The sequence below is a fragment of the Acomys russatus genome, chromosome 7 (assembly GCF_903995435.1).
Source record: "Acomys russatus chromosome 7, mAcoRus1.1, whole genome shotgun sequence".
Lineage (NCBI taxonomy): Eukaryota > Metazoa > Chordata > Mammalia > Rodentia > Muridae > Acomys > Acomys russatus.
Window position 1 is genome coordinate 65,110,161 of NC_067143.1, and position 18,379 is coordinate 65,128,539.

General features: G+C 39.7%; 1 protein-coding gene across 1 annotated transcript in view; it reads right to left on the reverse strand.

The window, feature by feature from the left end:
* The window catches only part of Sox6 (SRY-box transcription factor 6), a 333,439-nt gene that overhangs the window by 175,122 nt on the left and 139,938 nt on the right, over positions 1-18,379 (reverse strand). The window contains exon 5 of the mRNA XM_051149259.1: positions 708-880. Coding sequence (XP_051005216.1) covers positions 708-880 — 173 coding nt within the window. The remainder of the gene's footprint in view (positions 1-707; positions 881-18,379) is intronic.

Below are 18,379 nucleotides of genomic sequence, written 5' to 3' on the forward strand. Positions count from 1 at the left end.
TTAAACTCTGGTATGTTTTCTTCAGTCTCATTTCTGAGTCAATCAACCCAGTTCTTTGAGGAGCCCTGTACCAATTTTCTTTCCACGCCTCACCTGAACGATGGAAAGAGACACCCAAACGTACACAACTTTCATATGGATGAGGGATGGAATATTAATAGTTACCTTGGAAAGTAACCATATGCTGGGCAGGACTGTTGGTGAGTGTGTGTGTGTGTGTGTGTGTGTGTGTGTGTGTGTGTGTGTGTGTGTGTGTGTGTGTGTACTTCAAAGTTAGAGGAAGGAAAAAAATCACTGGGCCAGTGAGCTGAGAAGTCCCTAAGGTTTTCTAGAAGAGGATCCCTTCTTTGCTAGAGAGGAAAGTAAGGCCTGGCGAGAACCCACGGTTACCACTAGCATGAGTTAGGTGCCTCTGTACCTAAGGCATTCAAATCACACCTTCCAAAGGTCATTCCTGCCATGAGGGCAGCCCTGCCGGCTTGGATCCATTTCTTTGCCCTCTTGAAGAATGAATTACTAAAAGTCTCCCTTCTCCCTCCCTTCTTTATTTTATTTTTCTTCATTTGAATTTTCATGATTCTACTTTCTGAAGAAAGCCTACAACAAATAGACCAATCAGTGTGATTGCTTGCTGAGCTTGGCACCCGCCCCCTGCTCCCACCCCCTCCCCACATCTCCAGTTCCCTGGCTCCTTTCGCAAGCCTCACCTGTTCCTGTTGTTGGCGAGCAAGGTCCATTTGCTGCCGCTGTTTCTCGATCTGCGAGGCTGCCAGCTTTTTCTGTTCATCGTGCGCTGCCAGGAGCTGCTCCCGTAAGCTGATCAGCTGGGTAATCATGGTGGAGAGTTGCCGTTCTTTCTCTGCTAGGCTCTCAGGTGTGCCTAAAATGGAAACGAGAAGACATCTCACACGCTTGAGGACTGTCTGGAGGAACTGGAGAAAGAAGGGCAGAGTTTAGGAGACGAGGGTCTGGGGCTGCCGTGCGCCTAGGGCTCTCCATGGCCAGAACTGGATTCTCGCCTAGACTCTCCTTCCCCTTCTAAACCAAACCAAAGCAAACAGCCTACCCATCTACTCCTTTCCATGACACACCCATCTTTTGAGCAAACCAAGAAACCTGAGGTACTTAACGGTGGCTGTGGGAGGGAGAGAGATTTTCTTCAGCAGTATAGCTACAAGGAAAGAGCCCAGTTCCTGTAAGTGACCCCGCACCAGTGTTCTTGTAAGTAACCCTAGCTAAATTCATTCGGTTACCAGAAAATAAAGAATCAAAACAAAGAAAGACAGAAAAGCACGTGGGGTGGGAGGACACTAGTTCAAAAGAGGAAGGAGATCAGTGAGAGTGATAGGGACCAGCAGAGTGTAAAGAGAAGGTGAGTATCATCAAAAATACACTATATACTGACAGTGTTGTGGCAAACACACTACTATATATAACTAATACAATGCTAATAAACTCTTTAAAAAAAAAACCAAAGTTTATGGTTCTGACCAAAGTCCAGAAACTTAAAATATTTTAATATTCTATAACTACCCTCTCACAGTGACACTATTAATAGCAAGGGTACGGTAGGTGCTTACTAAACACCATCTAAGGAATTTCCTAGTCATCGTCCTCACAGGCTTTCTATTGTCAAAGGTGTGTCTGAAGTTCAAAGGTAAGAGGTCAATCTGTTGGCTGTGAAACAAGTTCTCCCAAGGGAATAAAAACTGCCTTATGTAACAAAGCATTGAGGGCGTGGTTGTGGTTGTTGCTGTTGTTTGGGGTTGCTGCTGCTGCTGCTGTTGTTACTGTTGTTTTGCTTTTTGTCGAGGGATCAAGCTAAGGTTTCCACGTTTGTCCTCAAAGGCAACAATGTCACTTGAGGGCTCCTTCGCCCCTTTGCCATTTGTCACTCTTCAAAGTGAGAAACCAGGCTCAGAGGCTGGAGAGGTTATGCATGAGGATGTGCAGCTTAATGAACGCAAAGATGCTGAGCACCGACGGTATGCACTAATGGCGCTGCACAGGCTTTTATGGGCAAATTGCACAGCTCTCTTAAGCAAAGGGGACAGAATCCCTTTGTGAATCTAAATTAGAGCATTTTACCGCAGCGTAAGATGAGGAGTCCAGTCACTGTATTGGAGCCTCACTGGTTTCATTATAAAGAAGAGACCTATGCTTTGAAATCTTTTCAGAAGGATGCCAGCAGCTATCAAAGTGGAGGGAGAGTGCCGATTTTTGTGAATGTGGGAGGGCAGGCTTCAAGCCGTGGAGCCCTTCCCCTTCCCCATGCCTGGTAGGAAAGCACGGGACAACCCAGGAAGCTAAAAATACCTCAATTAGGTGTGTCCCTGTTTTGTAAGTGGCCCCTGGAAAAAGGGTGTCTTCAGAGGCTAGCCCTTGCTGGCACAAAATTTCTTCAAGGTAAGACAGATGTTGGCAGAAAAGCAACCCAGGTAGGAACACTTTTGGATTTTAGTACCAACTTAGGTTAAAAAAAAAAAAAAAAAAAAGACATGCCTGTGTCTTTTTTTAATGACTCATCTGAAAGAGTGTCTATGATAAAAATTATAGACAAGAGTGAAGTACAAGAAAGCAGAAACCCTGATTGTGGAAACGCATAGAAAATCACGAATGGCTCTTAGAAATCATTAAAGAAGAAAAATGGAGTTTTACTTCATCAGTAGGATTTTAGGTTTGGTTGAAAGAGAACTTCTTGACCCAGAAATATTAAATAATAAAAATATAAATGTAGGTTTGCCAAAGAAGATTTTTTAAAAGTACCTTTAAAAGCACAAAAAGTTCCAATTATGTTTTCATTAAGATATGCAGGATGAGAAGACACAAGGAAACTAAGGGACGCATTCGCTTACTTATTTCACTCACTTTAAAACTCAGTAAATATTTTTTGGGTGGGAACAATGTACCAGGTACTATGTCAAATAATCACTGTATGAATATAAACTACTACTGACAGACTGCAGGTAAATCAAGTATTTTAAGGGAGGTTGACTCAAATTTGGACCCAAGTTCAAAACGGAAGCTTAAAAAAGTAACAATTTAACAAAAAGAGCATGAATTAACTAGGTAAAGAGGGGATACAAAACACTCTGAGGGTAACATTTATATAATTCAGATTGTTTCCTGGCTCTTCTTGCTGTATGCAGTTTATCATATTTATGTGTAATAACATAAATGTATATACCAAATATTATGTTTAAAAAAGAGTGAGGGGATAACAATTGGGAAGTAATGTGAATAATTATAATAAATAAATTAATTTTTAAAAAAGAGTGGGAATACCTTTTGATCAAAGAACTTTCCAGAAAATATGAAACATTACCATAGCAAGGGAACTACAGCTACAGGAAGGGCTGCGAGTAGTGGGTGACTAAAAGCTTTCAAGAAGGAAAAAAAACCAATGTAGGCTTAGGCTCTAGATGTGTATGCTGGGAGTATATGGGCTTTGGTGTGTTTCAGAGATTAAATAAAGGTGATTAAATATGAACAAGGAAAATAAAGGAAAGAAGGGTACCAGATGAGGCTAAAGGGGCAGGAAAATGTCACTCCACTCAGCCCACGTAGACCTTATTTGGTGAGTGTTCTCTGCATTCTGAGAATAACACAACATCACCAACATAGTTTATATACGGTCAGCACTCTGGCTGTGATGTGGGGAACAGGCTGGGAAGTTTTTAAGTCAATGGAGAGTGCACATTTTATTGCCTATGTTGTGTGTCCTATTCTTAATTCACTATAATTTTCTTCTTATGCTTGACTATATGATGTGAGTTACAGGCTTTCTGAAAGCTGGGACATCTGCCCGCCCTCCCAGTGTTCTTGGTTAACAAAGCACCCCTCAAGTGTTCAGGGCAAGGACCAAATCCAACACGGTTGGATTGATGTTTATATTTTTCAGTTAAGATAAAAATTTTCCCTTCTCCATCTTTAAAGCCTTTTCAACAATCGTTTATTTCTCTTTCTCTTGTGCTTGGTGAACAGAGGAGCTGAGGGTAGTAGGCAGGTGACAGCTTCTTGTTCAGGGTGGAGCCAATAATGGTGCAATGCATAAGTGTTTGGGCGACTCCACTATGCAGAATAACAACAGTTAAGAGAATCTCTTTACACAACATGAAGAGAGTGAAACTGTTTGTGAGCATTAAGTGTGAGCTAAAAGCTCTTCCATTGGACTTAGCCATGTGTGTAAGGAAAACAAAACACAGACACAGCAGTGCTTGTAAGTTAAGGGCTCAGATGCTCATATAATGCTGTTACTGTTTTTCCTTAAACTCAAGAAAAATTAATCGATTGATAGATAGATAGATGATAGATAATTTACAGATGATTGATATAGATGATAGAAAAGGTATAGTCTAGATAAATAGATAGATGATAGATAATTGATAGGCAATTGATAGACATAGACATAGTAGATGGTAGATAAATGATACATAGATAGATAGGCTATAGAGGGAGGTGATATGTAGTAGATGGTAACTGTAGCTAAATAGACATAAATGATGGGTGATAGAGCATAGCCAGATGACAGAGGGATGATACACAGCTAAGTGTTTCTATAGCTATGACTCACAACAAATGGTGCTAGGTGAAATCCAGGAGCATAGAAAATCTAAAATTCATTTAAGATGAGAAATTCTATGTATAGCCATGTGGCTAGCTTTTGAGTTCAGGGAGTAATACATTCAAACGGTACAATAACCTGTGATCTCTAAATGCATAGGTTGCTGGGGGGTAACCTTTCTGTTCCATACCCATTGTTTAAATTTGGCACAATTAATTTAAAGATCAGTATTTGAACCTATACTAATAGTTTTTTCTGTCTTAATTGATGAAGTGTTTACCTACCCAGCTGTAATAAAAATAATATCAAGTATAAATCATAGTGATCAAACCAACCTGAGAACACAAGTTATTTCACTCCCAAATACATTTACTGAACTGAGATTTCACCATTACAGAGACACTAGAATGCCCACAGTGTCTGAAAGAAGAGGCAGCCAACAGGGCACACAACACCCCTAAATATAGTCAGGGTACATTAGAGAAGGCAAAAAATAATGAGATACTTCTTTGACTAACTTAGGAATATGTGGGGAAAATCTTACCCTAAATCATGGTTTGAGATTTGATAAAATCAAATAAACAAACAAACAAACAAGCAGGAAAGTCTGGAGCCTGAGGACTGCCCATCTCTGTGGCTAGCAGAGGTCACCGGCTGCCTAACGTCATCTGTTTCACATCTTTAGACTATCTTAAAATGACTCTCTCAGACTCATTGCCAGAAAATAGCATCTTATGCCTCCCACACAAAACCAGAGGTAGTTTCATAAACCACTAAAAGGGAGCCGGCAAAAAAGCTTCTGTACTCAGCTTCTTTCCAAGTCAGTGGCCTGCTTTCCCTGTGTGTCACACACAGGGTGTGCCTGGCACACCACCACGAACTGTATCTCTTCTGCAGCTGCGCAGACAGAGCTGTGAGCTGCTGCATGCTTCTTCCTTTCCTTCTTTTTTTCTTTCTTTCCTTTTTTTCTTCCATGGGGTCATCTTTATCCCCAAACCACATCTGTCTTGAGTTTCTCTCGGATTAGTAAGGTGGATCAGTGCTCCCCGGGGCCTGCTCCAGCTGAAGTATTTTAATTTGACTAAACACCTGATTTATTTTATCTCTCCGATGAGAAAGGCAGTTTGTCTTAATAGAGCCTGTCAGCCCACAGCCCCATTCACAGCAATTTACAGGCAGCCGGGGACGCGGGAGAGAAGAGAGCTGCGACTCTGTATTTTACCCTCCTCTGGAAAGCACCTAAAAGCAGCCATTCACTGCTGCTGCATGTGGCATTTTAGAACTGAATTAGCTTTTTATTCAAGTAACTACACTTGTTGTGAATAGCTTATCTGTAAAATTGCTACATTCACTACTGATTTTATTAACCTTTGGCTCTATCACAAAATGGTCTTCAGTTAGGAAAGACCTTTAAAATTGACACATTTTTTTTCTGAGGGGCCTTTATTCCAGTGACTTCAGATTTACTGAATTTGATCCATTGAATTCTTTACCAGTTGTAGTTAAAATTTTGAGTCTCAATAGGAAGTCAATAGTGTGTAAATAAGGAAACACTTTTCAAAATATAAATATGGTGGCAATTTCCCTCATCAAAAGTTTCCAAATACCATCTTTTATTATAACAGTTTCAGATTCAGCCCTTTAGCCCTTTTTGGTCAGAATCTGAAGAACCTGTAAAATTTAACTAAAATAGATAATTTCTTTTTTAAATTTTACAAATGTCTCTTCAAGCTCAACACCAAAGGAAAAAACACAAAATATATAAGAATTTACACGAAATTGATCATTTCTTTCTAGGTCTAAAATAGAAATCAAAAGTCATATTTATGATTAATTTAAAATCTTTCCCCCATACCAATTTATAAAAGTTAGCAACATAATCTGCCAGCTAATTTTGCCCATATGAGACCCATATAATTACAAATGGTGGCACTAGACAAAAGACTGGACACTGGAAGGCTTTGAAGGACCCCAGGGCAGGGCCAGGCTGGGCGCTTTGCACATGGACTTGCCTCACTTCTTTTCAAATAGTCCCATGCCCGCAACTTCTAGAACACAGGAGTCTTTCGGAGCTCACCTCCTCAATACCTGTTCTCTCAAAGCAGAACACTACTGCCCTGAGAGCTACATTTTTATAAGAAGAAAATGAATCTGTGTACAAAGCAGTAGGGTGGAAGACAGAGGGAGATGCTTAAAGAGAAGGGGGAGGGAGGGCTGAGAGAAGAGAGAAAGGAGAAAGGTCAGAAGGGACGGGGTTGGGGTGGGGGTTGGGGAGAAAGACAGACAGACAGAGGGGAGAAAGAGAATAATAAATTAGATCCAGTGTGTTTCCATGTATGCTTTTTATTTCTAATGAAACAATGGACTGTGTTGTTAAAGTAATATTTACCGAACCAAATAAAGCCAACAGCAAATGGCAGTATCTGAAACACATCCAAGAGGCTTCAGTGTGAAGCTAACCAGCTTGCTTCACTGGACCCGTGGGCCAGCTACTTTAACAGACTTGATGGAACATCACAATGAAATGACAAGAACCCGAAGCTAAGAATGCTGTGTGGTATGGTGGAGAGGGCAGGAACAGGCACTGGAGTGAGGTTCCAATGAGGACTGATTTTTCCACACCAGTCCTAGAAAGATTAAAGCACTTAACAGTAATTTCAAAGTGACACCAATCCAGGATCTCAGCCAACCATCCAGAAAGATTTTAAATTAAGTCGAAAAGAAAAGCTTTTCTGAATCAATTCCCAGGTCAGGTCTAATTGTTTTTAAATGGACATTGAGAAGAAAGCTAAAAACACAATGCCAATCATAAAAGGAAGCCACATTTGAACTTCCCTGCCCTCAGACGGCCTGGCCAAGCTGCTGTTTCTCCCACGGCAGCCCTGCACACATCAGATGGGCTGTGATGTCGCTACTTCATAAGGCCACTACACCATTTAGCCCTGGCCTTTTTTGATGGAATCTTCTCTTAAATGTCACAAAATAGGGCATCAAAAAGTCAACAAATAAATAAATAAATAAATGAACAGGGTGAGCTGAGGAAACCCACAACACACCAGAAGGTTCCTTGATAAAAGTTACTTTGTGGTGACTGCCAGAGAAAGGACCCCTGTCCCAGGGTACCAGCAGATAATTGAGTCCTGAATCCAACAGCAATTTAAAAAGCTTTCTACTCTAAGGGCCCCAGTGCATCATAAAGATAAAGGATTTCAGAAGGGAAAAAAAGCACCACAAAGCCCTCTATTATCTTAGCTTTAGTTACAACAGCTGAACCAATAGGGCCAAATCCTGAATGACTTTTTTCAAAACAGCAGAACACTGGAATTGCTTTGTTTTCTCCTCAGTCGGCTATTGTCATGGCTCCCATATGCTCCCCTCCACTCCTCAGTAAATAAAAAGTTTAATAAATGCAGCAATTGTGCTCTTAGTCCTGACTTCAGGAGCACCACACAGGAAACTGGCCTCATGGACTGAGACAGAGGCTTTTCCCCACTAAATATATGAAAATTTTCCTTTTCAAAATGTGAAGAAATACATCTGAAAAATGTCTTTCAAATCTACTAAACAGGAGACGAGACAACCCGGTCCTCCCTAAATAAAGACAGTCCCGTGTCTATGCCAGGCACACTCACCTCTCCTTAGCCTCCCTTCTTCCTGGCTGTTAAAGGAAGTGTGTTTCCTGATCAACTGAGGTCTATTCATGTTGCAGATCCTAACAGCAAGAACAATCCATGGAACTCTGCCAGCTGGGCTCCCAACCCCACAGCTGGGCACCAGCCCATGGTGCTTTGTTATCCAATAATTTTTGGGTCCGGAAATGAAGGCATCCTGACACATCTCTTCTTCAGTAGGAGACAGGTCACCATGACAGTATCGCTAGGTGTGTGAGACAGGCAGAAATGGCTATGTCTCCATAACCCACATAAGAAGTTTGCCTTCTCCTTTCAGAAACATGAGGGTCCCCGCTCCCTTACGGGGAAGAACAACGAATCATTTTGCTGCAATCACCAAGTTTTGCAGCCTTGGCTTCTTTGGACAGTCCGTCATTTCTAGGCCTGGAAGGGGAGGAGGAGGATAGGCCAACCTTACTAAGGCAGCATTGTCTAAACATCACTTATGTGTTACATTACGAAGTCCACACCCTAAACATGGCGTTGTTATGTTCATGGCACCAGTAACCAGCTAAATCACTGAGAGCTTAAGTAGCCTGACCAACCCACAAAGCAATCCAGGTCTTTTCATTTCTAGTCCATGTGTGTCCGGAGTCATGGCTACCGTCCCTCGGCTCAAGCTGAAAACACTCAGGAAGTGTCGAGAAGTGAGGAGCAATGCTCTGAGGGGCCCATTGGGAGTCTTAAATGCCAGGTAAGTGTTAAAAATAGACAACGGATGTGTTTTGCAATTTGTATCTTTTTATAGATTTTTGAAATTATGTATATGTGTGTTTGTATGTGCACTAATACAAATGTCGCCTGGAGGCTCTGAGGCTGTAGTTACAAATGGTTGTGAGCCACTCAACAGGGGTGCTAGGAACTAAACTCAGGTTCTCTGCAAGAGCAATATATATTAACTACTGGGCCTTCTCTCTGGTCCACAATAACTGTTATTTTTTTAAAGAAAAAAAAAAGATATACAGCTTCCCTTTAAGGTTATATTTGCAAAATAAGTTTAAAAGCTGGACTAGGAAAATAAATAGCCAGAGTTCAGCAAACTGAACTTTGTCGGGATATAGCTATGAAAACAGATCTCAACACTGAGTGACAAGTCTAGAGTTACTCAAGAAATGAGCAGCCTGACTCCCAGGGACGACCTCCATGTGCTGTTTTCAAAGCCTACCCTCCTCTCCTCAAACGACATGTGACCTCCTGGCTCCAAGCCCAGGCACAGTGAGTGTGCAGGCCACAGCATTCTCCAATGTTCTCTAACATTCCAGATGCAATATTTACAACACCCAGAAAAGTCTGAGGACTTCTCAAATATTTGCATATGTCAAGTGTCAAGAATGTTACTGCCCTGGATGTAGTGTATCTGTAGACTGAGACAAGTGCTGGCCAAGAGGAGGTTACATGGAATAACCTTACAAAGTTTTTTAAAAGTCCTAGGTGCCACATACCACACACACACACTGTGCCCATTTTCCAGGTGTATTTGTGATTTTCCTGATTAAGTCAGGACACTCCCGACCTAGCCCTACATCACCTGTCACACAGTAAGTCCAATTTAGATTTCTACAGTGACTATCTGTTCTGTGCTAAGAGTTTTATATACACTAATTTATTCTTCTGAACAGTTCTTGGTAAAAGACTTTTATTTTTATTCTAGTTTATGTTTTGTTTATCTCAATCATAAGCATATGCATATGTTTATGAATATATATGTACATATGAATATATGTATATATCAGTGGTGTAGTTCTTGCATATTTCATCCATATTAAAGAAAAAAAATCTGTGTTGTTATGTAACCATGGGTGGTTGACAGTTTCCGGAATTACATGGCTGAGCGCTGACCAGGTAACAGGCCATTCATTCATCCTACCCACAGAAAACTCAGATGATGAGTCTGGAGAGGCTCATAGAGGTCTAAATCTTTTCTTCTATTGTTATTTCACAGTTAAATATAGATGGACAAATAAATATGTTCTTTTCATTCTCATCTTTGACTGACACTGTCTCCTGGTTAGAACAAGTATGGCCAAATTTATCTCATCATTGCTTTATGTTGTGAACGCTCCTTTGAAGGTTTTCTTGTAGTTTCTATTAATAGTTCACAATATTCAGAACAAAGGAATTAATGAATGTCAAACCTGGCCTAGAAATGACCAGGGGTCTCCTATCACAGAATGGTGTTCAACATACTAAACTACAATATAAGGAAAATATCCAGAATATTATTTAGCCTTTTCTTATAAAATAAAAGTAAATATGTATTTATTCAATTTATAAACAATAATTTTATATTCTAATACTAAGACATTCATTCATAAGTACATAGAAAGAAAACTCAACATGAGGTCTATAGGGGTCATTTTATATGATTGTTGATTCCAGAGAGAGCTTGGAAAGAATTTCATAAGCTCTTTTTTTTTTTAACTTTAAAATATTGCTGGCTTTATAATTATCCTACCAATAAAAAGTAAAAGATTTTAACTAATGTCTTAACACAGTGGCAGTATTTTAGTATCCAATACAGAAACAAGATAGAGGAACTGTTTGAAACTCGCAGAGAATAGAATGCCACACAAATGTGGTGGGAAAGAAATACAACTAAGTAGTGATGGGCATCATATCTTGACCAGACCAAAGACTGGAAGGTAGTAAGACTGTTTTAAAAAGTTGAATTTTAAGCACAAACTTTCCTCAAGATGGCACTTGAGAACATATAAACCTCAAGTCCAGCCATGGACAGTCACAGACAGACCTTCTTGATTCCCAGCCCAATTTAAAACCCCTCTATTGATGCTCATAGAATGTATCATAATGCCACACAAATTGATAGGAAAGATTGTCAGTAAGGGAGGACAAGAAATAGGCTACCATGTACACTTCCCACCTGAATGCCAGCTCCTCAGTGGCAATGACTACCTCACCAGCATCTCTGAGAAAAAAGTGCAGGTGTGATACTGACTAGCACTTCTGAGCTCAGTAAAGCTCAAATGACTTAATAACCAACTTTAAACCAGGGGTTCACAAAACAGTTGAAGGTATAAAGCCACAGTAGTTCGCAACCAGATGGATGGCTCTGAATCCCAGGAATCCTTTGCCATGTGTGATTTTCTTCCAGTTTGAGGACCACTGTAACCAAACAAGCTGACTGGACTTGCCGTCTCCACCACCGCATATGTAACACCAAACCAAATTCAGAGAAAGGAAATAGGTAATTTAAGGATGTTGAACATTAAAGTATTGGGTTCCGGGTGGAAGCTGCAAGAGCCCACTTCAGGTGCAGAAGCTTAACATGAAAGTTTTGTTTTCTGAGCTCAGGGCAGCAGATCTGAACTGCATCCCTGAAGGGAAGTTGTATTGCATATTTAAAGGTGAAAACTGCAATTAGTTCAGACAAGGGGGCAGATGGTGGAACAGGGTGGTCAGCTCTGACTTGTTATTTTGCTAACAAGAAGTTCTAACTAACCTTGAAAGTGTGCCTGGCAATTGGGGGTAGCTAGGCTTGTGGCTGGGTAATTTTTGTTGATTAGTAAGGCCATGGGGTATGTTAAGCATAAACATAGTTTATGGTCAACCTGACCTGGTATAAACTTCAACAAAAAAAGTTCATGTTTGGGTTAATGAACATTTTTGAGCACTTATGATGATCCCAATCCCTACTGTGTGCTGAGATTAATCATATTTTTTATCTGTAGTTCAACAAATCTGGGAAAGTGAGAATGAGAAAGGTTAAAACTTGTCCAAGATCACATGGCATATACTTTGTACATGTTGGTCTATTTAACAAGCCTCTCTCCAGCAAATCACAGGTTTGGGTTTTTGTAGCTGTTGTTTGGTTGGTTGGTTGGTTTGGGTTGGGTTTTTTGGGTTTTTGTTTTTGTTTTTTGAGACAGGGTTTCTCCTCTTGTGGTGTGTGTGTGTGTGTGTGTGTGTGTGTGTGCGTGCGTGCGCGCGCGTGCGTGCGCGTGCGTGCGCGTGCATGTTTGTGTGTATTTTAAGAAAATCAAAGATAACATCATGTATCAATGACTTTATACATAGTCTGAAAGAAATAATTCTGTGTTTTTACATTTTTAAATACTTTATTGGTAGGTACAATATTAGTAGGCAAAATATACTTAAGAAAATTATAATATTAAGATCTGTACATATAAATAAGAGAGGATTGAATATATACACCAACTAATTTGAAAATCTCATAAAAATATTCTAAGGAGAAATTTAATTTCCAACTGTTTGAAATGTTTTGTCAAATAATTCTATGTATATAAACTGTAAATTAAGTTAGAAGGAAGAATTGACTGGAGGACTATATAAATTACAAAGTCTAAGCATTTAAGGGAAATATTTTAAAGGGGTTTATTATATTGAATAAACTATTTCTAAAATTACGTCTTTCAATAAAATTGGCGTATGTACCAATACCGTGCAGTTAGAGCCCAGGTTCCAATTCTTAATTGCTCCCGAGGGGAGGCTACCAAAGGAGGTGAAAGGAGAGCTAAAATCACCAAAACCTTTTCTAGGAAGCTTAAAAGAAAACACAGTTTATATGAGTGCATTAATTCTTTTTTTTTTTTTTTAATTTCAAAAATTTGAAGAATGACCTTTATTGTGACCCAGAGCTAACCAGACCTTGACATTGGTGCATATCAGTGTTTCCTAACATTTTAAAATCAATCTATGTATTACTTTCCTAAATAAACTACAGAAAGCCAAGCAGCTGAACAAGGTGTTCTTGGCCAATGCAAGTATACAGAACACAAGAAGAAAACGACGCCCTGAGTAAGCGTTCATATACTATTAGCAGCTCCATTTGAGAATCTAACCCTACTAATGAAGAAGAATTTAATTAATGGTGTATTGGCAAATTGTTTCTAGTTTAAACAATCTCAAGTGCTCTGTGACTTTATGAAGACAATGCAATTTTCCATAACACTGCTACACACACGGAACACCTGTGGAGTATTCTGAAAATGTTGGTAGGTTCCTTCTGTCTCAATAATGTGCTAGGATTTTAAAAGGACTAGGTTGTCACACAGAGTTAACATTTATTTTTATGTTCTGTGACAAAGACAATTTATCTAATCTCATTTTTAGCAAGAGTAATATGTAAAGCCATTTTAGGTCCTTGCTTGTCTCATACCTTGCTCACTCTTAGCTTCCTAACACTTACCACAGAAAAAAGGCATATAAGTGGTTGGACCTTCAAAAACTATTTGTTGAAAGGAATTCTGTCATGTGAAGTCATTTGGGCAGCATATCACCTATGCTAGGCTATTCCTTTCATGAAAGGAGATGCCATTGACATCATATCAATGACATGAGTGTGAGATTCAGGACATGGGGGCATGCCTGTCATAATTACTCTCAATACCATTGTCTATGTACTGTCACAGACACAAATGATCATCTACGGTGGATGACTAAATCCCCCGAGAGTCCCACGACATGAATCTACACAGTTTGCAAACCTGAGATATGGATGATGAAATTTCATAAATAAGTTGTTTCAATTATTTATTCCAGTTATGTAGAAATTCATAATAAAAATTTGCTATGTAGATATATAGGTGAATACATAGGTAGACACATACGTCTTATGCTTAGACTAAATCTAACAAACCCAGTTACATACTCTTGGTTCCATGACCAGCAAATTGTCATGGATTTTGAAGGGAATTTCTTAATTTAACATTAACAAAAATATTCTATGAATTCTTTTTTTTTTTTTTTTTTTTTTGGTTTTTCGAGACAGGGTTTCTCTGTGTAGCCTTGGCCATCCTGGACTCACTTTGTAGACCAGGTTGGCCTCGAACTCACAGCGATCCGCCTGCCTCTGCCTCCCGAGTGCTGGGATTAAAGGCGTGCGCCACCACACCTGGCTATATTCTATGAATTCTTATAAAAAGTGATTCCTAATTAAGGGAATTTTCAGACTATATAGACATTTCCATTCTAGAAGAAAAAGATTTACAGTTTTACTCAATAATTAACTAAACAACAGGTAACTGTTGTTTGACACAATGAGTATCAAAGTGCCTATATTTTATAGCATTACTTTAGTATTAACTTTAAGTTTGATGTTAAGTGCAAGAAAAAATAATAGATACGTAAATAAATGTGACATTTAAATTTGCTCCTAAAGAGTCTAAATCTATAGGCATACAGTGAGAAAATAATAAAGTTCATTATGAAGATAGAGACCAGTCAAATGTCCCATCCAATATAAAGCAAAAACTTTCATAAGCCAGTAAAAAATAGAACCAAGCATAAGTGTTGGTAGGATTTATAGTTCAAATGAGTTAGATTTAGTGGCCTTAAAACATCATCTCTCCCTATTCTACATAACAGCATTAAAATAGTCATATAGCAATATTAGTCTAAAGAGTCTAGCACTAAATACCTAGAGTCGTAGCAATACTAAGACTTATCCTGTATCTTAGCAACTCCCACATTATGAGCAGAAAAGAATGAAAGGAAACGGCCTATGCTTCATGGCCGGGTCTCACCTGAGCCCCAGTCAGTTTTAGCATTCATACTTGGTCCGTCTAAGCCAACAGACATGTCTAATAGTCTCAAAGATAAAACACCTGAGGGATCTGTATAAAATACAACCAGGAATAGTCAGTTTGAAAAACTGATGTCTTCTAAACCAAGTAAAACTATTTAAAAGGTGTAAAAAGGCTTTGTTCACACAAGCAAATGGAATACTGAGGAAATCTGCTAAATACACTTTGAAAAAGAAGCAGAGGCCTGGCCGGGCCTTAAGCTCTGGAGATATGGTTCCACACACTCCACGCGCTCCTGGAGTTGGCCTTTGCCTGGGTTCCTCCATAATATGAAGCTCAGAGTGAAAAAGGGTGTGTAAGGGGCAGTGGATCAATTTTTTAATGAAAAGGTCTGAATCACTCAAGCATGTATTATTTAAGAATTTTGAAGCCTAGAAAAATAAAAAGAAGCAAGTGGCCGAATTGCTGCAAGCCGATGTCTTAAACGCAGCAGGCTCAGAGCCTTTGAGGTTTCTTTTCTTTTCCTTTCCTTCTAGAACAAATTGAATAAAATTGTAACTGTTAACATTTGGAGAAAACTTGGTTTTCTGACATCCTTTTTAAAGCAAAAATGAGTCAGTTCCGAGTAGAAAATGGCAGAAATTGAAAATGAGCAGTCACGTTTTCTGTGTGGCAGGAGAAAAACAGGACAAACGCTGGCCCAAGAAACGCAGTGCAGGAGTTTGGGGCCAAATGTATTCTACACAACAAAGTGTACTTTGGATTCAGGGAAAAGCACTTCCAAGTTTTAATTATATTTGCAGTTAGGCAGACATATGGGTAAGCAAAATATCAGACACGGCTGTGGTCATGTATGAACAGGTAACCCGTTCCTGAGCTCAGAGGGAGCGTCAGTGCCGCTGCTGATCTGAGTCCTCAGTGCTACCAGGAGCACAAGGGGCTGGGCTGACCACTGCTCGCCCATCTCTCCCCATGTCCACATATCAGCTAACAATCACTGTAGCTTAGATCACTTGAGGAAAATCAAGCCAAGTTTTTCTTGATGCTTCAAAAACTATAAAGCAGAGCTCATCAGCAAGGTGAGGTGATGTATTTATTCATTTATCTCACCATTAAAATTCAAAGCCATAATACATGTCTACCAGGGCACTAACTCTGTTAAGATTAAAAAGAAAGTTCACAATAAGTAATTTTGAGTATGACCAGGTTCATTTCAGCCTATTTTCCTACTTAACTAAGAAATGATAAAACAATCTATTGGCAGATGGACCTGCCTAAACAGATGCCAAATGAGATCGTGTGAAAATTTCAGTGTGCAACACAGTGAGACAGAAAAGGTGACACTGTCTGGGCTAATTGGTTCATGAAAATCAACCAGACACAATACTATTTCAAACACTGGAAAGGTCTGGAAAGTGCTTTGAAAGCTCTCATGTTATTAACAAGAATCACTATTTTGCATCACAGATACCACAAAATGGTAATGTGTTATAATAACAGCTAAATTTAGATAATCCACAATGCATATGTCACAAACATCAAATAATATGCAATATTATGTACAATTCTGTCATTTAAAAAGCTATAATAGTTGATATTGACATCTCCACAAACTTACAAATGATGGGCCACACAGGGAGGACACATGCCACACTCACAGAGCACAGAGCCAGACCTTGAACTCTAACTCAAACCTTTCTGCCTTTCTAATTCAAAACACACACATGCACATACACTGGTCGAATATGGTGCCGAGGAAGAGGCGGGAGGGTCATGAGTTCTAATTCAAAACACACTGTTCTTTCTCTTCCCCACAGCCATCATGTTAGTTTGTGAACGTGCTTGTATGGGACCACATGTCTATGTGTGCCTGTGCCTGTGCACAAGTGTACATGTGGAGGCCTGAGGCTGACTTCCGGAGCCTTCCTCAGTCACTCTCTACCTTACTCACTGAGCCTAGGTGTTTCAGATGAACCCAGAGCTCACAGACAGAACTAGTCTAGCTAGCCAGTTTGCTCAGGGGACCACCAGTCTCCGCCTTCCAAATGTTGAAATTACAGGAGGGGCAACACACCTGCCTGGCACTTATGTGGCCTATAAACTCTAGTTCTCACTCTTGTGCAGGGAGCACTTTAACCACCGAGCCATTTCCCCAGTCCCCAAACACACTATTTTTCTAGACAGTCATCTGAGAATGCTTTATTCATCTTGAGAAGTTTGGTGCTCGCATTACCATCAGACTGCCCCTCCCACCCCCTCACCCCACCCCCCATGTGAAATCCCAGACAGGTTCCTTGTATAGCAGCCTGGAGAGCTGCAGAAGGAAGAGTGGGTGGGCTGTTGGCATAGTGGGCGTGGTCTCTGTGTGTCTGTCTCCAGTGTAGCTCTCAGTAAGCCAGCAAGCTATTCACACAGGCCATCATACACCTGAGTGTACAGGGGAAAGGAGTTTATGTAACAAAGCACCTGCCCAAACCCACCCCGCGGCTTCCCATAGTTGCTCTATCACCAGATAAAGACGAATTTTAAAATCTATCTTATCTATTCAGAAGTAATTGTGAAGTCTTTTCTGAAAAGCCTGTGTATCCAATCATAGACTCATAAAATCACTGTTGGAAAGAACCAAGGGCTCGTTAAACCCTACGTTTTATAAGTAAGGAAGTTTAAAGCAAGAAAGAGAGGGAGGCTTGTTAGTAGGTTTGAGTTTATACCATATAATCTATCAATGAAATGCCAATTAAATGACAGAAGCAGTCATGGAAAAAAAATGTCCAACTACACCAAGGCTTCCCTTCTAGACAGATGCTGGCATCTACAGCCAATAGGACAGTCTTCCCATTATGCTGCTTTGGGAAGATTAATCATTATTTGAGTGAAATAAATATGAGTCAGATACCTAAAAGTATACACATAAGACTATTTCTATAATATTACTGGTTTTTTTTTTTCTTTTCACTGTATTGACATTTTCCTTTATGGTGCAAAAGTAATGGCAGGGGAGACTGTTGTGGTTTTAACATGAGTTAAGGCAACAGTACCGAGTCTGCTGATGCCCACTGATGCCTGTGGGAGCGCTTTATTAACAGGTCAGCTTCACTAAAACTTCTTGATAAAGCAGCAAAAAAAATTAATTTTTTAAGTTCAATTTGGAGTAGACTTTATAAAATAATGTGTGTAACCAAATGAAATAAGAAATATTTCTGGTACATGCCAAAATATAGTTGTTGTCTTAAGGAAAAGCACATGTGTGATGTTCTGAAACCCAAAATTGGTGCCTTTTCTAGAAAAAAAAAAATCACATTCTCTTGGAAAGATGAATGCCAGAGGATGTTTATTCACATTTAAATCTTTAACATGAGTTTTGAAAAAGTAAATTAAGAGAGCCTTTGAAAATTGATTTTAAAGATTAGCTCCATAGTTCCTAGTCCTTGTGGTTTAAAACAAGCTATTTGTGTGTTTCTAGAACCTTGGCTTCCGTACATATGAGGTCTGGAGTATCTACCAAGAGGGGCTGCTGTGAAATAATGCTAGATGGTTCCTGTGTCCGTCAATAAAGAGTGAGTAGGATCATGGAGGACCATCTAGGAGGAGGAGCTACAGGTAGGGTAGGCTACCACTGCTGAGAGAGGGAGACCCCATCT